Source organism: Bos indicus x Bos taurus, chromosome 7 (genome assembly GCF_003369695.1).
Source record: "Bos indicus x Bos taurus breed Angus x Brahman F1 hybrid chromosome 7, Bos_hybrid_MaternalHap_v2.0, whole genome shotgun sequence".
Lineage (NCBI taxonomy): Eukaryota > Metazoa > Chordata > Mammalia > Artiodactyla > Bovidae > Bos > Bos indicus x Bos taurus.
Genome location: NC_040082.1, coordinates 104,681,362 through 104,703,811, shown reverse-complemented (window position 1 = coordinate 104,703,811; position 22,450 = coordinate 104,681,362). Strand labels below are relative to the sequence as shown.

Here is a 22,450-nt window from a genome sequence, read left to right as displayed (position 1 = left end):
GGGAAAACTGAGACTCAGACGTGAGAAGCCCATCATGGGCACGCACACTGGCCCCAAGTTCACTGCTGCTTGCACTTACTAAGTGCCTACATGAGCCAGGCATGTAGGATGGCGGGATGACAGCCTGGGGAGCCCCCGCCACCGCCGTCCACGGATCAGCCCTTGGTGATGTGCACCAATTACTGAGTGCTGTGTATGCCTGGCCCCTGGCAACGCGCTCTGCACAATTTAGCTCCTGTAACAGCACTGTCCCTTGAGGTGGGCATACATCTGTAGCCAGCCCTCTCCAAGGGGAGTTAAGGCCAGCTCTGTGAATGACCAGAGGGAGACCCGACGCCCACCCCCCAAAACAGTCCTTTCTCCTCCCTGCATGTCTGTGTCTTCCACACAAGGGGGATGTTGAAAAGACGTCATACACAGCTGAGAACAGCTCTGGGTACAGAGCAAGGGCAGAAGGGGAAACTGAGGTTCAGTAAGACCAAGGATGCCTGGCCACTCCAGCCGGTGCCCCACCCGTAGTTAATCAGAGAGGCCAGACGTGCCTTGGTGCCCTCCCCCCTTCCCTTCACAGCCCGGGGTGGGAGTGTTGTGATAACCCACAGCCCCCGTTTCCTCCTGGCCAGGAAGGAGCCAGGCAGAGGAAGTATTAAGAGGAGTAATATAAACACTTCCCCCTCCCCCCCGCCGTGGTGAGGTCTAGAAGGGGCAGCGGCCACCACCCTGAGCAGGCCAGCCAGCCGAGCACTGCTAGTACACGGGGCAGACGCTGGGAGGAGATGGGCTTGGCGATGGAGCACGGGAGCCCCTACTCACGGGCCGGGAGCAGCTCCAGGGGCTGCTGGTACTATCTGCGCTACTTTTTCCTCTTCGTCTCGCTCATCCAATTCCTCATCATCCTTGGCCTCGTCCTCTTCATGGTCTACGGCAACGTGCACGTGAGTACCGAGTCCAACCTGCAGGCCACCGAGCGCCGGGCCGACGGCCTGTACGGCCAGGTGGTGGGGCTCACGGCTTCCCAGGCCAACCTGACCAAGGAGCTCAACCTCACTGCCCGCGCCAAGGAGGCGATCAACCAGATGATGCTCAGCGCCCGCCGAGACTTGGACCGAATCAACGCCAGCTTCCGCCAGTGCCAGGCCGATCGGGTAAGACCGCAAGCTAGACGCTCACCCTGGGGACCCCGGGCTGGTCACCTCACCTCTCTGAGCTTCGCTTTCCTCATCCGTGAAGACAGGGACATTTTGGAGGACAAGCCCATGTAGAGAAGTGATGCGTATTGTTCCTGTATCTCATGCAATATTTGGGACTTTGCTGCTGTTGTTCTGTCACTAAGTCGTGTCTGACTGCAACCCCATAGACTGCAGCACACCAGGTTCCTCTGTCCTTCACTATCTCCCGGAGTTTCCTCAAACTCATGTCCCTTCAGTCGGCTACGTTATCTAACCATCTCATCCTCTGCGGCCCCCTTCTCCTTTTCCCGTCAATCTTTCCCAGTGAGTTTGACAGGAGCTGAGGGTGTGAAATGGGTGACAGTCTCCACAAGACCCAGGGGTAACTGTTTCTGCTCACCTGCCTTTCCCTTCACCAGGGGATCGTCCCAACCCAGGGATCAAACCCAAGACTCCCTCATAGGGGTCTTTTCCAATGAGTTGGCTCTTGGCATCAGGTGGCCAAAGTACTGGAGGAGCTTCAGCATCAACCTTTCCCATGAATACTCAGAGCTGATTTCCTTTAGGATTGACTGGTGTGATCTTTTTGCAGAGTATTTGGGACATACTTAGACTGAAAAAAAATGATTTGTGGTCTGTCTGGAATTCAAGTTGAACTGGGCATCCGGTCTGTTACCAGACATAGATGCTAAATACATACTTAATATGTATACAGCACCCAGAAGGTGCCAGCACACACTAGCTGCAAATAAGAGCTGACTTAATAAACCACACAGAGAGTTGAGTTCTTCATAATTAGTATGAATGGCCCAGGTCTGCCTGAGGCTGGATGTCTCCTTTGGAAATGTTATTTTGTCACTGAAGGCCGGGAGGTAGGGAGAAGCTTTAAAACCCTTTTGCAGAGGGGAAATGGCCACCTGATGTGAAGAACTGACTCACTGGAAAAGACCCTGATGCTGGGAAAGATTGAAGGCAGGAGGAGAAGGGGACGACAGAGGATGAGATGGTGGGATGGCATCACCCACTCAGTGGACATGAGTTTGATTAAGCTCGGGGAGGTGGTGATGGACAGGGAGGCCTGACATGCTGCAGTCTATGGGGTTGCAAAGAGTCTGAGCGACTGGACTGAACTGAACTGAAGAGAGGAAGTGGTTTTTGGGAGGCAGGGGAGCAGAAACAGCACTTCCCTTGTGGCTCAGCCGGTAAAGAATCTGCCTGCAATGAGGGAGACTTGGGTTCAATCCCTGGGTTGGGACAATCCCCTGGTGAAGGGAAAGGCAGGGGAGCAGAAACAGTTACCCCTGGGTCTTGTGGAGACTGTCACCCATTTCACACCCTCAGCTCCTGTCAAACTCACTCAACAAGATCCCCTGGGGTCTCTCTCACACGCAGCTCCTCTGGGGAGGTCCAGCTGGGTATAAGGACGCCTCCTCAGGCTTTGGCTGGAACGGGGTGAGAGCTGGGGTGAGCAGGGGAAGGGACATTTGGTGGGGGGTGAGGGGACAGCCTCGCTTTCCCCCACAGGAGGTCTCTGGGCTGTATGGGGCAGGGGACAGCCCCAAATGGGAAGAAAACGTCTTTTCTGGGACTTCAAACTACCCAGTCCCTGCCCCTGGGCAGGAAGGATGTGCGTGCCCCACCCCCATGAAACTGCCCGGTCAAGACGGTGTCTCCACCCTCTCATGCCCCAGGGCAGGGAAGGTCCCCCTCAGACCCCCAGAATGGGGTGAGTCCCCCCTCAGAACCCTTCATGAGGCTAGGCCCTCCTCAGACCTCAGGGCAGGACCATGTACCCGCCCAAGAGCCCCGCAGGCCAGGGCAGCCCCTCCATCTTCTTCGTTCCAGGGCAATTGGCTCGTTTGGATCTTTCAGGACACAGATGGCCTTCCGGTCCAGGAACTGTTAGGGATCGCAGGATCGTAAAGTTTTATAGTTTTGTTTTTTTCTTTTTCTGCTTTCCTTTTTTGTTCTGTTTTGGTCCCACTGCACAGGGATCTTGGGGCTTCCCAGGTGGCTCAGTGGTGAAGAATCCACCCGCAGTGCAAGAAATGCAGGTTTGATCCCCGGGTGGAGGAGATCCCCTGGAGGAGGGCATGGCAACCCACTTCGGTATTCTTGTCTGGAGAATCCCATGGACAGAGGAGCCTGGGTGGCTACAGTCCACAGGGTCACAGAGTCGGACCCGACTGAGCACGAGCCCAGGGGTCTTAGTTCCCTAACCAGGGACTGAATCTGTACCCCCTGCAGTGGAAGTGTGGCGTCTTAGCCTCTGGGCCACCAGGGAAGTTCCTTTTTTTTGTTGGTTTATTTTTTTATCATAAAGTTATAGACTTACACATCTTTGAATCCCAGATGCCCCCATCGTAGAATATTAGAAATCTAAGAATCTGGATCTTTACAACTTTGAAATTTGAAAATCATAGCTTTTTTCCCCTTTAAATTGACAAATTCTTCTGGCCTGGAACCCCTCAGGATTTTCTCCAAGGATCCCCAGAAAGTCAGGGCTAATGCTGGGGAAGAGCCTCCACCCTCGCCACGGCAGCCCCATGTGTCTGATGGTAGCGGGTCTTAGCCACTGGACAACCAGAGAAGTTCCCAGAATTTTCTGTATTTGGAATTTGTAATAATATTTTTAAAAAATCTTATTTTATTGAAGTACGGTTCATTTACATGTTGTGTTAATATCTATTGTACAGCAAAGTGATTCAGTTACACATATGTATATAGTAACATATTCTTTTCCCTATTTTTTTCCATTGTAGTTTATTATAGGATATTAAATATAGCTCCCAGTGCTATACAGTATGTGATAATCTTTTTGATGGTCAAATTATTCTGAAATAGGTCACTAGGTATCCTGCATTCTGGCTCCTGTGTCTTTAAGCGCTTTCCCGGCTTTATGTCCTAACAAATATTCTAGAAAATGCTTCAGATTGTTTATACTTGTTTACTAATCGGTGAGTTCTTTTCCTCTTAGTTCAGGGCAGCTGCTAGAAAGTGAGGGAGGGACTCCTGACTTGCTTCAGAAAGATGTACCTCAACACTCCCTAACAAGAGAAGGCGCTTTTTTGTATTTTCAGACTGTGTTTGCCATTGTTTTTTAGTCACAAAGTCGAGCCTGACTCTTTGCAACCCCATGGACTGTAGCCCTCCAGACCCCTCTGTCCATGAGGTTTCCCAGGCAAGATACTGGAGTGGGTTGTCATTTCCTTCTCCATCAGATTGCATTATTTCTAAGTACATGTTTTTCTTCTCATCATCTTGGCATCTGGGAACCTGTACAGAAACAGAACTTTTGTATTTTGGGGAGCCACTTCCTTCAGCTGGAAGAAGACCCCTTTCTTACTTCATCTTTGGATCCAACTTACACCCTTAGATCTTCCCTTTCTGTAGTTAAAGCTTTTGAAAACAGCACTTCCAGAGCCCTTTTTTCTTTTTTAAATTAATTAATTCATTTGGCTGCGTGGAGTCTTAGCTGTGGCACACGGCATCTTCTGTCTTCATTGTGGCCTGCATGATCTTTAGCTGTGGCATGTGGGATCTAGTTGCCTGACCAGGGAACAAGCCTTGGCCCCCTGCACTGGGAGGGGGGAATCTTAGCCACTGGCCCACGAGGGCAGTACCCCCAGAGCTACTTTTGTTCTCCCCCATCCCCAGGTCATTAGCACAGGGTCAGCTTCCGAAAGGAGGAAGGACAAAAAGTGAGAGAAAAGCAAACCTTCTTCACCCCTCTCCTACCTTTTCTTGTTATATTTCTACAGAGGCTTCTGTTTCAAAGTTTGAAAGGCACGCCCTTTGTTTATAAAGAAAAGTTATTTATAAAACGTTGTAAACTTAAAATGTAATGCACAAGCCATACAGTTGACCCATTTAAAATGTACATAACCAAAAAAAATGTAGATGAAAGAAAAAAATGTACATAACAATGATTTTTAGTACACTCACGGAGTTGGGTAACCATCGGTACAGTTTGATTTAGAACATTTCATTACCCCCAAAAGAAAGTGTATCAGCAGTCACTTCCCTCCCCCGCCCCCAGCAGCTGCAAATCTGCTTTCTGTTTCTATGGATTTACTTATTCCGGATATTTCATTCAAATAGAGTCTGGCACTATATAACCTTTTGTGTCCGACTTCTCACACTCAGCGTGATGTTTTCAACGTTCATCCACGTTACCACGTGTGTCAGCGTTTCGTTCCTTTTTTGTGGCAGAATAACATTCCACTGGGTGGCTGGGTCGCGTTTTATCCATTCATCTGTTGATGAAACACTTGAGTTCTTTCTACCTTACGGATACTGTGTCTACTGCTGCTGTGAATATTTGTGTACAAGTTTCTGTCTGAACATAGACTTCCATTGCTCTCAGGTGTATATATCTAGACCTACAATTGTTGGGTCACCCCACTCCAGTACTTTTGCCTGGAAAATCCCATGGACAGAGGAGCCTGGTGGGCTGCAGTCCATGGGGTCGCTAAGAGTCAGACACGACTGAGCGACTTTCCTTTCACTTTTCACTTTCATCATTGGAGAAGGAAATGGCAACCCACTCCAGTGTTCTTGCCTGGAGAATCCCAGGGACGGGGGAGCCTGGTGGGCTGCCGTCTATGGGGTTGCACAGAGTTGGACACGACTGAAGCGACTTAGCAGCAGCAGCAGCAGTGTAATTCTATGGAAAATAGATGGGGAAACAATGGAAACAGTGACAGACTTTATTTTCTTGGGCTCCAGAATCACTGCAGATGGTAACTGCAGCCATGAAGTTAAAAGACGCTTGTTTTTTGGAGAAAAAGCTGTGACAAACCTAGAGTAAGTATTAAAAGGCAGAGATATCACTTTGCCAACAAAGATCTGTATAGTCAAAGCTATGGTTTTTCCAGTAGTCATGTATGGATGTGAGCATTGGACCATAACGAAGGCTGAGCACTGAAGAACTGATGATTTTGAACTGTGGTGTTGGAGAAGACTCTTGAGAGTCCCTTGGACTGCAAGGAGAGCCAACCAGTCCATCCTAAAGGAAATCAACCCTGATTATTCGTTAGATGAACTGGTGCTGAAGCTGAAGCCTCAATACTTTGACCACCTGATGCAAAGAGCCAATTCGTTGGAAAAGACCCTGATGCTGAGAAAGGCTGAAGGCAGGAGGAGAAGGGAACAATAGAGGACAAGATGGTCGGATGGCGTCACTGACTCAATGGACATGAGTTTGAGCAAACTCCGGGAGATGGTGAAGGACAGGAAAGCCTGGCATGCTACAGTCCATGGGGTTGCAAAAAGTCAGACAGAACTAAGTGACTGAACAACGGCAGTGTAATTCTATGTTTAGCTTTTTGGAAAACTGCCAGACTCTTTTCCACTGTGGCTCCATTATTTGTACAGTTCCACCAGTACTGACTGAGAATTCTGTTTCTCTACATCCGCACTAACACTTGTCCCTTCTTTTTTGTTTTATTTATGGCCACTCTATATCATTCTGAGGTGATATCTTATCATGGTTTTTATTTGCATTTCCTGCTGTCTAAAGATGATGAATATTTGTTGATGTGTTGGTTGACATTTTGTTTATGTCTTCTCCTGAACAATGTCTATTCAGATGCTTGGTCTGTTTTGCAATTGGCTTGCTCTTTATTATTAATTTCTAAACAGTTTGCTTTTATATATTCTGGTTACTAGTCTCATCATCAGACACATGATTTGCAAGTATTTTTCCCATCTATGAGTTTTTTCCCCCTTTCTTGATGTTGTTCCCTGAGGCACGAAAGTTTTTAATCTTGGTGAAGTCCTATTTAGCTGTTTTGTCTTTGGCTGTTTGTGCTTTTAGTATCATACCTAAGAAAGCATGCTGGGACTTCCCTCGTGGTCCAGTGGCTAAGACTCCAAGCTCGCAGTGCAGGGGGCCTGGGTTCAATCCCTAGTAGGGGAACTAGATCCCACATGCTGCTACTGAAAAAACCCACATGATCCCACATGATGCAACTAAGACCCGGCACAGCCAAATGAATAAATATTTTTTAAAAAGAAAAGGAAAGAAAGCACTGCCAAATTCAAACTCGTGCAGAGTTAACACCTAAGTTTTCTTCTATGGAATTTTTTAGTTTATGCCCTTACATTTAGGTCTTCGACGTGTTTTGAGCTAATTTTTGTATATGGTGTGAGTTAGGGTCCAAATTTATTTCTTAGTATGTGACCGTCCAGTTGTGCCGGCACCATTTATTGAAAAGAATCATCTTTCCCATGAAATAATCTTGTCTCCTGTATTAGTTTGCTAGGACCATCCTAACGAAGAACCACAAATGAGGTGGCTTAAATAACAGAAATTTATTTTCACAAAGCGGAGGATCAAGATGTAGGCAGAATTGTTTCCTTCTAGGACTTCCCATTCTGTCAGATCTCTCCACCATGACCCGCCCATCTTGGGTTGCCCCACGGGCATGGCTTAGTTTCATTGAGTTAGACAAGGCTGTGGTCCTAGTGTGATTGGATTGACTAGTTTTCTGTGAGTATGTTTTCAGTGTGTCTGCCCTCTGATGCCCTCTTGGAACACCTACCGTCTTACTTGGGTTTCTCCTGCCTTGGTCGTGGGGTATCTCTTCACGGCTGCTCCAGCAAAGCGCAGCCATTGCTCCCTACCTTGGACGAGGGGTATCTCCTCACCGCCGCCCCTCCTGACCTTCAACGTGGGATAGCTCCTCCAGGCCCTTCTGCGCCCGCGCAGCCACGGCTTTCTGGACGTGGGGTTGGTCCTCCCGGCCACCGCCCAATTGCACTCATCTCACACACTAGTAAAGTAATGCTCAAAGTTCTCCAAGCCAGGCTTCAGCAATATGTGAACCGTGAACTTCCTGATGTTCAAGCTGGTTTTAGAAAAGGCAGAGGAACCAGAGATCATGGAAACATGAACATCCGCTGGATCATGGAAAAAGCAAGAGAGTTCCAGAAAAACATCTATTTCTGCTTTATTGACTATGTCAAAGCCTTTGACTGTGTGGATCACAATAAACTGTGGGAAATTCTGAAAGAGATGGGAATACCAGAGCACCTGATCTGCCTCTTGAGAAATTGTATGCAGGTCAGGAAGCAACGGTTAGAACTGGCCATGGAACAACAGACTGGTTCCAAATAGGAAAAGGAGTTCGTCAAGGCTGTATATTGTCACCCTGTTTATTTAACTTATATGCAGAGTACGTTATGAAAAACGCTGGCCTAGAAGAAACACAAGCTGGAATCAAGATTGCCGGGAGAAATATCAATAACCTCAGATATGCAGATGACACCACCCTTATGGCAGAAAGTGAAGAGGAACTAAAAAGCCTCTTAATGAAAGTGAAAGTGGAGAGTGAAAAAGTTGGCTTAAAGCTCAACATTCAGAAAACGATGATCGTGGCATCTGGTCCCATCACTTCATGGGAAATAGATGGGGAAACAGTGGAAACAGTGTCAGACTTTATTTTTCTGGGCTCCAAGATCACTACAGATGGTGACTGCAGCCATGAGATTAAAAGATGCTTACTCCTTGGAAGGAAAGTTTTGACCAACCTAGATAGCATATTCAAAAGCAGAGACATTACTTTGCCAAGAAAGGTTCGTCTAGTCAAGGCTATGGTTTTTCCTGTGGTCATGTATGGATGTGAGAGTTGGACTGTGAAGAAGGCTGAGCACTCAAGAATTGATGCCTTTGAACTGTGGTGTTGGAGAAAACTCTTGAGAGTCCCTGGGACTGCAAGGAGATCCAACCAGTCCATTCTGAAGGAGATCAGCCCTGGGATTTCTTTGGAAGGAATGATGCTAAAGCTGAAACTCCAGTACTTTGGCCACCTCATGCGGAGTTGACTCATTGGAAAAGACTCTGATGCTGGGGGGAATTGGGGGCAGGAGGAGAAGGGGACGACAGAGGATGAGATGGCTGGATGGCATCACTGACTCGATGGATGTGAGTCTGGGTAACTCCAGGAGTTGGTGATGGACAGGGAAGCCTGGCGTGCTGCGATTCATGGGGTCACAAAGAGTCGGACACGACTGAGCGACTGATCTGATCTGATCTGAAGACTTCCCAAGTAGCTCAAAAGGTAAAGAATCTGCCTGCAATGAGGGAGACCTAGGTTCAATCCCTGGATTGGGAAGATCCCCTGGAGAAGGGCATGGCAACCCGCTCCAGTATTCTTGCCTGGAGAATTCCATGCACAGAGGAGCCTGGTGGGCTACAGGTCATAGGGTCACAAAGAGTCGGACACGACTAAAGTGACTAACACACAGGACCGTCAGGCAAGGAGCTGTTGAAGGAGCCGTTGCGTGCCTCTCTCCCCGGCTTGCAGACGGCTGCCTTCTCCCTGTGTCTTCATGTCACGTCCGTGCATGTCTGGGCGTCCAGATTTCCTCTTGTAGGAACTACAGTCATTGTGGATAAAGGCCCACCCTAATGACCTCATCTTAATTTAACCACCTCTTTCAAGATCCTGTCTGCAAAAAAATTTACATTCTGAGGTCCTGAGGATTACGACTTTGACATGGAAATCTGGGGTAGGGGACACAATCCAGCCCATACTAGCATCCATGTTGAACATCTTTTTTTTTTTTTTTAAGATATTTATTTATTCACTTTATGGCTGTGCTGGGTTTTGGTGCTGCATGCAGGCGGTCTCTGGGTGCAGTGCATGGGCTTCTCACTGCAGTGCCTTCCCTTGTTGCAGAGCGCAGGCTCTGGGCATGCAGGCTTCAGTGGTTGTGGCATGCAGGCCAAGATCAGACCCCTTGGCATTTGGGGTCTTCCAGGGATTGAACCCATCTCCCCTGCACTGGCAGCCGAATTCTTTACCACTGAGCCACCAGGGAAGCCCTTAAACGTCTATTTTTGATTGGCTGTAAATGTTTTCAAGATTGCTCCAGGTTGTAAAATGCATCAGTATATAAAACTTTTAACTGCCAAATAGTATTAATCACAAAACTTTTTTTTTTTCCTAGTTGACTAGAATGCCTAGGGGAAAGGGTGGGATTTGTTTTTGTAACCTTTTTTTTTTTTGAATGAGAGGTTCTTTAAATTCTATAATGTTTTACAATTTTCAAAAGTTTCACACACATGATTTCATATAATCCCATAATAACCCATTTAAAAAAAAATTTCCAACTCTGATATTGGCCCTTCCCTCTTGCTTCTTCCCACTGGTAACCACTAGTCTGCTCTCTGCATCTGTGAGTCTGCTTTTGTTCTGTTATATTCACTAGTTTGTCGTATTTTTTAGATTCTGCCTATCGGTGATACCATACAGTGTTGATCTTTGTCACAGATGCCCTTCGAGTCCATCTGTGTTGGAACTTATGGCAAAATGTCATTCTTTTTTATGACTGAGTAGTATTCCACTGTCTGTACTTGTAACAACTTTTGAAGATCAGACCAGCATCCCCTGTGAAGAAGCTATTGCCCTTGTGAACTGTGCCAACACAGACCACCTTATTGACAGACCTGGGTGCCCCGTCCCAGCGGTCTGGGCGGACCTGGGGGCAGGGGCCCCACGTGCTGGACACTGAGCTCTGTCTTGCTTCCCATTCTGGCAGGTGATTTACATGAACAACCAGCGATACATGGCCGCCATCATCCTGAGTGAGAAGCAGTGCCAAGAACACCTCAAGGAAGCTAACAAGAGCTGCGATGGTGAGTGGGTGAGGGCTGGAGTCGGGGTTATGGGCCGTGGAGAGCAAGGTGGCAAGATTCCCCGGCCAGTCTCTTGGCAGCTCCCAACCTTCCTGGGTCTTCTGGTCCTATACTCCTAGCTTTGGCCCTCACGCTGACCCAGAAAGCCAAGACACTGGAGGTGGAGCTGGCAAAGGAGAAGTTGGTATGTACCAAAGACAAGGACGGTCTAACGGTGGGCAAGCGAGTGGCAGAGGAACAGCTGGCCGAGTGCGGCAAAACCCGAGACCAGCAGCAGCAGGAACGGCAGCTGGCTGAGGACCGGCTGCGGAAGGTGCAGGCCTTCTGCATCCCCCTGGACAGGAACAAGTTTGAGACGGATCTGCGAAACCTCTGGAGGGACTCCATCATCCCGCGCACCCTCAGTACCCTGAGCTTCAACTTGTACCATCCCCTCGGCTCGGAACTGCCTTCCATCCAGAGAGCCTGCGACAGCCTGCCCTCCATCATGACCTCCAAGGTGGAAGAGCTGGCCCGGAGTTTGCGGGCTGGCATCGACAGCGTGACCCTCGAGAACGAGAAACTCCAGCGCCAGAAACTGGAGGTCGAGCAGAGCCTACGCGCCAGTCAGGAGGCCAAGGAGAAGGTGGAGAAGGAGGCGCAGGCCCAGGCTGTCAAGCTCCAAGCAGAATGTGCCCGCCAGACCCAGCTGGCCCTGGAGGAGAAGGTGGCACTGCAGAAGGAACGGGACAGGCTGGTCAAGGAGCTGGAAGAGAAGAAGCGTGAGACTGAGCACCTCAAGTTGCAGTTGGCAGTCAGCAACTCAGCCCTGGACACCTGTATCAAGGCGAAGGTGGGTAGGGGGCCCTAGATTCTGGTTGCATTGGAGGGATGGGTCTGGAGGCCAAGTTGATGGTGATGTTGAACTTGGGTTTGAACTTGGCTTCTTTTTTAACTTCTTTTAGAGGTTGGCTTCCCAGTGTAGATTGAGTTTGTTAGGACTCGCTTGAGTTTCACTGATGTTAGGATTGAGGCAGAGCTTAGAAAGTGTATCAGCACTGAGAAAGGGGATGGGTTAAGATTGGAGTCGGAGGTAGGGTGTCCATCAGGTCCAGGGTTGAGTGAGGGGTGAATCTAAAACTGTGATTCCTTTGGGACTGGGATGAGTTGAGACATTGAGGGTGGATTTAGACTTGAGGCTGGGATCAAACATGGGTGCCCATGAGTCTAGAATGGCTTTAGGATTATGATCATGTATTGACACAGGATTTTATTGGCATTAGGACTGTGGTGCAGTTTGGATTGGAAATGATATTAAGAAAGAGATAAAGATTGGGGAGTTTAGGAAGGCGGTGGGCCTCAAAATTGGCTTAGGGTTAGAATTAGGGACTGATTCAGTGTTGGGGTCAGGGTCGGGATGGATTTGAGTTGAGTTGAAGGATCAGAGGTTGCTGGATTAAGGATTGGGAGTGACACTGGGGTTAGCATGAGGGTTAAGGCAGGTCACAGGAAAGGCTTGATGTGGATGCTAAACAAGTTTAGCATCCAAGTAAACTTGGATCAAGGTGAATTATTGGTGACTCCTGTGTCTAGAGTTGATTTTCGTTAAGGTAAGGGTTTCAAGTAGAATTTCATTAGTCTTAGAATTAGATTGAGTTTGGAAGGTGGATTGTGAGGAAAGGTTAAAAGTTGGGTCAGAGGTTGCATGCAGAGTGGTCATTGTATCTAGGTCAAGTAAATTTCAGTGGTTTTGGGATTGCATTCAGTTAAGGCTGGAGTTGAGGTTTAGGTTGCTATAGGTGGTTGGTGGGGCTAGGGATGATTAGAAGTTTGGGGCTAAGGGTAGATTCAGCACTTTGTGGGCATTAAGATTGGGGTTGGAATTGACCATGGGTTAGGAGTTGAGACTAAGTTGAGTTTAGGGTGGTTGGTTGGGGCCAAGTTGGGTTGGCGTTGGGATAGATTTGAAGGGAAGGATTAGGTGATCCTGAGTTAGAGCAGGGATATACCAGGGTTCCAGTGAGGGTCAGTGTTGGGTCTAGTGTAGAAGCTGGGTGACTATTGATCTTGGGCTGAGGTTGGTTAGAATTCTAACTCAGGTAGAGGCTGAGGTCAAAGGTTGAGTTGGGGTTGAGTGTGGTATTGGGAAAGTATTTATGGGTGGTCATAGGGGAATACAGGGCTGGGGCTCAGGGAATGAAGTTGTGGAGTAGATTTTTCATAGCAGCTGGGTCTAGGGGATGGGTTATGGTCAGAGGTAGACGTAAAGTGATATATCAGATCTGTCATTGAGATTGGATTTGATTCTAAGGGAGGTCCTGTTTTCAAGTTAGGACCCAACTTTAGGTAACTGAGTTCAGGACTGGTTGGATCTCAGGTTTGGAGGAGCTCCTTTAGGGCTGTTTGATGGCCTTGAGGGCGGAAGTCCCGGTGGTCTGCAGAGCGGGTCAGCTTCGGTCTGGGATGGGATTGGCCGGGTAGGCTCAGCTGGGGCCATGGGTCGGAGTCAGGGCGGCACTGAGGCTGTAGTGGAGACCGAGGTAGGACCCCTGCAGAATGGGGTCTCTGGGGAGCGCCCAGTCGTTTCAGGGCAGATGGCTGCAGGTGATTATGTATCCGTCATCCTGCGTGTCCTTCTTCCATGGGTATCTGTTGGTTTCTCTGCCCTGGAAGGACCTCAGGTCACTAAGGGTGTAGAAAGGCAGGAAACTCCCTAGGACTCGTGTCTGGGGGGCACTGGCCTCCACCAGCCTCCCTTCACTCTTCTTCCCACAGTCGCAGTTGACGATTCCTGGGCCAAGACCTGCAGTCCCCGTCCCCAACCCACCACCTATCGGTGAGTGACAGGGCAGGGCCAAGATGGGGGGCGGATTCCACCTTGTATCCCGGGTTGCCAGCCCATCCCTGGCCCTGGAGGCAGAGCTACTAAGGCACCCAGTTAGGCCTGACCCCTCCCTCTTTCGGCAGACCCAGCTAGCCTGGAGGAATTCAAGAGAAGGATCCTGGATTCCCAGCGGGCCCCTGCCAGCAACGTCTTGGTCTCAGCCAGGTGAGGCTCTGGGCTGTCTCAGGCTGACGGGGCAGTCTCAGGGTGTGAGCAAGGCTGGGTACAGGACTCGGGAGGGGGGGGGAGGGGGAGCTCATATCGCACTTTTTGTTTCCTTAATTGAGCACTTGCTGTATACCAGGCCCTGTGCTGGCACATTTGGCTTCCCTGGTGGCTCAGACGGTAAAGAATCTGCCTGCAATGCGGGAGACTCAGGTTCAATTCCTGGGTCGGGAAGATCCCTTGGAGAAGGGAATGGCAACCCACTCCAGTATTCTTGCCTGGAGAATCCCATGGACAGAGGAGCCTGGGCGGCTACAGTCCATGGGGTTGCAAAGAGTTGGACACAACTGAGTGACTAACACTTCATGCTGGGCCCAGGGTCAGAGCTGTGACCAAGACACATTCATTCATGAAAGTCTCTGAATATTGGGCCAGAGAGACAATGAAGGAGGCAGGATAAGAAGAGTGAACAAAAACCCGCCGTGATTGGGTGCTTACTGTAATCTTGGCGTAGTCCTAAGCACTCTGCCCATTTAACTCATTTAAGCTTTAGAATCCTAACCCGTGGGTGAGCTACAGTTACCCCCACATTCTGGAGGAAGCAAATGAGGCATGGAGGGGGTGTGTGTCATGCCCCAGGTAACACAGCCAGAGCTGGGACGTGAACCTAGGTGATCAGACTCCAGACAGGCAAGGGAGAGCCTCTGTGAGGAAGGGATCTTTGAGCTGGAAGGCGGACAGGAGGCAACCTGGGCGACGCCAAGGGGGAACAGTCCCTGCGGGTGGCAAGAACTGCTGCGGCAAAGGCCCTGTGGCCAGACGAGGGTAGAAGAAGTGAACGTAGCCCAGGAAGGGTATGAGGGAGAGCAGTGTCTGAGGGTGACCCTGGCCCTCTCACTCTACCCTTCTGAGCCACACTTTCTCACTCTACAAAAATGTTGGGGGGTGAGGGTCTCTGAAATCATCTTCCCAGGTGTTGCAGTGGTAAAGAACCCGCCTGCCAAGAGATGCAAGAGATAGGGGTTTTGTCTCTGGGTCAGGAAGATCCCCTGGAGTAGGAAATGGTAACCCAGTCCAGTATTCTTGTCTGGAAAATTCCATGGACAGAGGAGCCTGGCTGACTATAGTTCGTGGGGTCACAAAAGAGTCGGACATGACTGAGCAACTGAGCATGCACACTGAGATTAAGGGCATGAAAATGCTTTGCCAGCTATAAAGTGCTGTCCACTACTGGCTAGAACAAGGGACCCAGAGCCTCCGTGGGGAGCATCAAGGTTGCTGGCACGTGATCAGGTCATAGCTCCATGCCTTTGACCCCGTCACCTCCTCCCAGAGCCCAGTCATCCTTTGGACAACAGCCTGTGCGTCATGGGGAAGGTGACTCAGGCCGTGGCCCCTAGAACACCCTGTGGTCCCACCAAGGTTGCTGCTACACCCCCCTTTCAGGACCACACTGCTGACCTAGGAGTCAAGGATTGGCTTTCCATTTGCAGTTTATGACCTGAGGTTTAGAGGAGTGTGTGGGATTTTTTTCAGATCCCTCTGACCCCACAGCCTGTGCTGTCCAAGGTTTTGCCATGCGGCTATCGTCAAGCTAGATCTGTTTCAGCCCCAGGGTGCTAAACAAAGCCCATAGGATCCAAAGGGCTTCCAAAAGTCTGTCACTGACTCTCCAGAGTTCTCTGCACCCAGCTCCATCTTCACTGTGTCTTCTTACATACTGCCCCTGACGGGGAGCTCATCCCCCTTGCGGAACAGGTCCCCTCACTCTTTGACTAGAGTTTGAGCCTGCTTTTTGAACAAACAGAGCTTTCCTTTCTGCATCTTGGCCTGAAGCCATCATGGCAAGGAAGGAGGTTCTATTATTATCCCCATTTCTCAGAGGAGGGAACTGAGGCCCCAGGGAAGTGATCAGCCTGGGGTCATGCGTCAGCAACTCAGGGTTGGAGCCAGGCTCACTGTCCAAGCGTGTCTGGGTCCCAGCTGAGAATGGGGAAGCTCTTGACATTGTTTACCCCAAGTGACGCACCCCACCCCCTCCCCTCCGAGGAAACAATGTGTGCTTAAGCCTGGCCCCTCCTGCTTCTCTCTGCAGGATCGCAGGAAGAGCCTCTGGCCTATGGGCTCCGGCTTGATTTGCCTCCCTCTGAGAGAGGGGCCAGGGACGGGCAGGCTGGGGTCTTCAGCTCTGGGTTTGAGTCCCAGTTCGTCCAGTTGCTCACTGGACAAGCTGTGAATGACTGAGTTGTAACATCTGAATTTTACAGGCACCCAATAGGGAGGTAGATTCGAGGCAGGCTTCAAATCACCCATCCCATGGTGGAGACTGTTGATTGCTTTCCCACTCTTTTTCCTTCTGGGGCTCCAGAAAGTCTGCTGTTGCTAAATCACCCCCATGCATCCCAGATCCTTGCAGCTTGCCTGTGCTAGAGAGGGAGGGAACATCCAGGCCTCTGCCATGGCTGGGCTTGACAACTAGGTCATGCTTCTTAAGTGAACATTGTTATGTGGTTTTCTAATAGTGGCAAAGAGTACTGAAAGTGTTAGTTGCTCAGTTGTGTCTGACGGCTTTTGCGACCGCATAGACTGTAGCCCACCAGGCTCCTCTGTCCATGGAATTCTCCAGGTAAGAATACTGGAGTGGGTTGCCATTCCCTTCTCCAGGGGATCTTCCTGACCCAGGGCTCGAACCTGGGTCTCCTAAATTGCAAGCAGATTCTTTACCATCTGAGCCACCAGAGAAGCCAAATGTTCCAGCTTTCCTCTACTTAGTAAGACTGAGCTTCCTTTGGAGATCAATTTATATAATTAAAAAAACCCACAATGGACATGAAGACAAATATTAAGTAAATGTTGGTTTAGAGGCTCTGTGGTTGAAGATGGAGAAAGTCACAGAGTGGAGGGTTGAAGATGGAACTTCAGCCTTGACAGTGAGCCAGGCAGACAGCAAGTGTCAATTCAAGTTCACTACCATCACTATGATGATTCATTTTATTGTTCAACCCATGTTTCTTGAGCAGCTATTGGGTGCCAAGGACACAGGGAAGAAAAAGGCATAGATATTCAAATTCCCACTCCCTGTATGACTGCCAGTCTAGTCGGGGAGACGGATAACAAACCAGATGAATGAGCTATGACAGGGCCCCTTGGTAATGAGTGAGACAGAAAAGGGATGAGGGAGCTTGACGAGGTTGGGATTTTCCACCAGGGGCCAGGGCAGGCTTCACTGAGGAGTGATACTGGAGCAGAGAACTGAAAGTGAGGGCGGAGCCAGGAGGGGATTCCCTGCAGGGTGCCCCAGGCAGTGGGGCAGCCTGTGCAAAGGTCCTGAGGAAGGACCATCCATGCCTGGTGAGTGAGTGAGGAGTTAGGTGTGGCTGGAGTGGAGTGAGGAGAGGGGAGTGGGAGGAGGTGAGGTCAGGGAGCTGGCAGGACAGATCAGGCAGGGCCTTGGGGCAGTGGTGAGGACTTTGGGAGCCCTGCGAGGGGCTGTGAACAGCAGAGGGCATGACCTGGCTCAGGTGTGCACAGGCTCTTTCTGATTGCTGTTCTGCGGGGTGAAGGCAAGGACCTGGGACCAGGTATGAGGGCGACAGCCCCAGTCCAGGTGAGCAGTGGGGCTTGGAAATTGGCCAGGGACGACCCTCCCTTGCAGGCTGGCGGGCAGGAATGGTTAAAGATGTCTGATCTCTGTCGGGGTTGGCTCAAAGCCAGTGGATCCTGGTGAAGGACAGAGGCTGGAGCTGGTTGTGGGACAGGGGTGGGGGTGGCGGGGGCGGGGGGTGCGGAATCTACGAACGTGAGGCTGTGGGGGCCCCAGGGAAGAGCCGGGGAAGGAAGGGAGAGGGCCAGCGGAAGCAGGACTTGGCTGAGGCCCCCACCTCCCCCATCAGGAAACAGCCTCCGCGTCAACCTCTGACCCCTCACGAGAACCTTTGCCAGGCCAAGATGGGGGAAGGGCATTCCAGACAGTGGGACGGCTCCTGCAGAGGCAAGGCGGAGGGGCAGAGTTGAAGGGATGGCTCTGAGAATTTGGGCGATGCTTGGACAGGTTTTGATTCCCCAGTGGGGAGGTCTGGAAGTCGGGGGTGGAGTGGGTGGAGCCTTGAATCCCAGATATAGAAGATTTGGCTTTAAAAAGAGCTGTCTTTGTCCTGAGGGTGCAGAGGAGCCAGGGAATCCTGTGTAAAGGGGCAGGCTCATTAGAAGAACCTTCCTGGGAATGGGTGAGGGGCTGGCTCTAGGTCAGTTCTGTATGGACAAAAGAGGGAAACTAAGGCCCTGCCTGGGGAGTCGGGGGTGGGGGGTGGAGGGCGGACTGGGGCGGCAGGGGCTTTGGACAAACTTCCAGGATCCCAGGGCCTTAGGGAGCAAAGGGGAGAGCCAGACAGACTGCAGCAGAAACCTGGAGGTGGCCACTCTGAACCTCAGTCTCTTCAGCTGTATAATGGACAGGCACATACCTCAGTCCCACAGAGGTTCAACAAAACGAAATCTAAGGGGAGGTTGATACTGGTGTCAACTAAAAAAAAATGTACAATGTGAAATGCAAATTAAGTTTTATTTGGGGCCATGTGAGGGCTGCAGCCCAGGAGACAGAAGCTCAGATAACTCTGAGCAAGGGCTCCAAAGAGATAGGGAGAAGACGGTGTATATGTGATTTTGGCAAAAGGGGAGTACATGAGATCAAGCACATATACTTTTTGCAGAAAACTTCTGCTCGTCATGAGAAACAGTTGCCACCATGAAGGATTTTAGTGCTTTTCTAGATATGAGGAGATACAAGAATCGGGCTCATAAAATTAGCTCCTGAGAATATATAACTATTAAAGGCCCATCCTGCCAGCTTCCTGGAGCACAGAGTGCCTCATTTCTGCTTTCTCCTCTGAGCTCCCTCAGGGGGTGTTGGAGGTCAGCAGCTGCAGTAGCACATGATTTAATCCTTGCAGAGGTAGACGGCAGTGCCCATGGCAAATGCCAATTTGTGGTTGACACCAGGAAGACCCCTAGGGTTCTTGGGAGCAAGAAGGGGCCCAGAGTAAGAGGCAGGCCCAGGCAAGGTTTGTCCTGTTCTCTGCCTGACCGACTACTGTATTCTCATCTCCTTCCTGCTCCAGTGGCTGAGGAGGCTCCAGGCCCGCTGACTGAGGGTGGCCCGACTCACCTGTCTGGAGACAAGGTGCAGCGAGACGCCCGCAGCGTGGGACACAGCCAGGGTGGCGTCAGATGACCTCCCACACACACACACCAAAGTGGGCGCCCCGGGCCGGCGTCCTCTGCTCACCCTTACCCACACCCTCCCTGCACGCCCTGATACTCTCACACAGACTCACACCCACACCACACAATCCCTCACGCCTAGACACCGTGATGACGTCACAGATGCACTGACATCACATGGACAGCTTGGTGACATCACACAGAGACAAGGCGATGACATCACAGAGATACACGGCGGCATCACACGTGCACTTTCTGCCTAGCCCTTGCCCAAAGTCACACCCCTTCGTGCACCCAGGCCAAGGCACCCACCGTATCCCACTTGTTTAGAGCATTGTAGTGCTCCAGGTCTGAGGAAGTGAGAACAGGAAGACATTCACCTTCATCCTCCCCTGAGAGTTTCTAGGCCTGCCCTAGAGAGGGAATGTCTCTGATCCTGGGGCCCCCTCAGAGCCCGAGAGGGGGCTGCCCCTTCACCCTTTCTTCCCCTACACCCAGTCCTGCCTGTGGCCTGTATAAATGTTAGTAGCACTAAATAAATGTTATCGAAACCCTTCAAAGTCTCCTGAGTCGTGATTTCTGCTTTGAAAAGCCACCAACAGGCTCTGAGTGGCCAAAGAACTAGGAATACGATGAAAGTCGCAAAACCCCATCCCCAGCATCCCCAGAACAGAAGACCCTTCAACTTGGAACAAACATGGGTAGACGCCAGCTTCCCTCAAGACGCGGGCATCTCCATGTGCGTGTGCATGCTAAGTCACTTCAGTGGTGTCCGACTCTTTGCGACCCCATGGACTGTAGCCCACACCAGGCTCCTCTGTCCTTGGGATTCTCCAGGCAAGAATACTGGAGAGGGTTGCCAGGCCCTCCTCCAGGGGATCTTCCTGACCCAGGGATCAAACCCGCATCTCCTGCAGCTCTTGCGTTGCAGGCAGATTCTTTACCACGGAGCCAAAGGGGAAGCTTGAGGCATCTCTATATGTGAAGAGAAATGGCAAAATCATGTAATCAATAAGGGTTATATGAAATGCCTACAAAGCCCCCCATTATGACAGCAATAATATGAATTTAGTGCTTTTTTAAAATAGCAGATTAAAAAAAATTTTTTTTTAAACAGAAATTGAAAAAGCAGTTTCTTTTTCATTTTTTATTGTAGTATAGTTGACTGGGGCTTCTCCTGGTGGCTCAGCAGTAAAGAATCGCCTGCAATGCAGAAGACGTGGATTTGATCCCTGGGTAGGGAAGATTCTCTGGAGGAGGAAATGGCAACCCACTCTGGTATTCTTGCCAGCAGAATCCTATGGACAGAGAAGCCCTTGCATCCATGGGGTCGCAAAGAGCTGGACATGATTGAGCAACTGAACACATAACACACACAGTTGATTTATAATGTGAAAGTTTCAGGTGTACAGCACAGTGATTTCAGCTATACACATACATAACTATATTTAAAAAGCAGTTTCTTGGACTTTGGTGGCCCAGTGGTTAAGAATCTTCCTGCCAAGGCAAGGGACACAGGTTCGATCCCTGGTCCGGGAAGATCCCACATGCTGTGGAGCAACTAAGCCTGTGTGCCACCGCTACTGAGCCCGAGTGCTGAAGAACCCGTGCTCCGCCACAAGAGAAGTCACTGCAACTACAGAGCAGCCCCCGCTTGCCTAACTCGAGAAAGCCATGCGTAGCGACAAAGACCCGGTGCAGTCAGAAGTAAATAAACACATTTTTAAGGCAGTTTCTTAAATAATACAAATCGGTTTCTGAAAAAGCAGATTGTCTACCTGTAGCTTTTGTTTTTGGTAGGTTTGCAAAGATTTCCCCAGGTACAGATAATTACTGAGGAACTGTAGCCTGTTTTGCAGAAACTCCTTATTGCAGAACAATTTCACAAAAGTCCCAGGCATTTGTTTTTTGAGGGGATTTTTGATGGGAAGGTAGATGTTAGAAAGGGCATCAGTGTCCAGTTTGGGAGCACTTCAACTCACTGATCACTAAATAAGTAGGAAGCCAGGGAAATTTTGCACATTAGAGGGACCCAGGGAAATCATATCATACCAATTAGACTGGGGTGGGGGAAGGAAAAGGATAAAAAGCCATAATCCCTACTGCTTGTGAAGATGTAGAAAAAAGGGCATTTTCCTACAGGACTGGTAGAAATGCCCATCTCATCCGGGCCCTTTTGGAAATAAGTTTAATGATATTTAATAAAAGTGAAGACAGGGAATTCCCAGGCAGTCCAGTGGTTAGGACTCCTTGGTTTCACTGCCAAGAGTCCAGGTTCAATTCCTAATCGGGGAACTAAGATCCCACAAACTGTGGAGCACGGTGGGGGGCGAGGGGGCGTGGAAAGTGAAGACAAACAAATCCTTTGATTCTGCAACCCCATTCCTAGCACTTTGTCCCTGAGAAGCAAAAACTCCAGGAAACAAAGCAAATGGTCATCGGGCGGAGAACAGCCTAAAAATTGTCATCTAGAGTCTCAGCTTGTCTGTCCCCCCAGCCCAGCCCATCCCCTGGGACCTTGACAGGGAGGAGATGAATCACGAGGAGCCAGAGCTGGCAATGCCACGCTTAGGGCAAGCTAGTCAGGAGGGACAAAGGAGCGATATTTCCTGGATACGGAAACCCGGGCGAGAGACAGGCCGCTGCAGGAAACACTCGGCTGGGGCCCCGCCAAGCAAGGGCAGGAGGGTCAGCCAGGCCCAGCCGCCCAGACGGGCCAGTCTGGAGGCCCCAAGGAAGCCGGGACGTCCCTGACCCTGAGCCTACTGCCTGAGCAGCCAGGAGTAAGGAGTCCTGGGGAGGACGCTGACAGCAGCCAGTTCTGAGTTTGGGTTCCAAACCCCGACATTCCTGCATTCAAATTTTGGCTCAGTTGATCTCAGCCTCCATTTACTCACCTAGAAATGAATATAATAATAATAACATGAGGGAGGGGGATTCAGGATGAGGGGGACACATGTATACCTGTGGCCGATTCATGTTGATGCATGGCAAAAAACATCACAATATTGTAAAGTAATTATCCTCCAATTAAATAAATAAATTTAAAAAAAAATCATCATTCTAAACTCTCTGGACCCATGGATGCAGGTCTTTGACTCTTGGTTGGTCTCTCCCATTCAGAGCATCCCAGGATATCAATCTTCCAACCAGCTCGGTGGGCTATAGTTCATGGGGTCGCCAAGTGTCGGACACGACTGAGGGACTAAGCACAGCACAGCACGGTACCAGGTCAGTCCTCCAACACCTGGGCCTCAGCCTCTGCCTCCTTTGTAGCCTCCGTGCTGATCCAGAGGGATCCATTCATCCCAGGATCTGACCGTGTGTCTCTCCCACTCACACCCTCCCTGGCTCCTTAGTGCCCTGGGAATAAGGCCTAATCCTCAGCTC

The 22,450-nt window shown here is 50.1% G+C and overlaps 1 protein-coding gene across 1 annotated transcript; it reads left to right on the top strand.

Annotated features, from left to right (window-relative positions):
* Positions 1-732: 732 nt before the first annotated feature.
* PLVAP (plasmalemma vesicle associated protein) lies at positions 733-19,620 on the top strand. Its single transcript, XM_027548193.1, has 6 exons — positions 733-1,145; positions 10,716-10,812; positions 10,932-11,644; positions 13,567-13,627; positions 13,759-13,840; positions 18,958-19,620. The coding sequence occupies exons 1-6, from the start codon at positions 777-779 to the stop codon at positions 18,962-18,964; spliced, it is 1,329 nt and encodes a 442-aa protein (XP_027403994.1). The 5' UTR covers positions 733-776; the 3' UTR covers positions 18,965-19,620.
* The last annotated feature ends 2,830 nt before the right edge of the window (positions 19,621-22,450 follow it).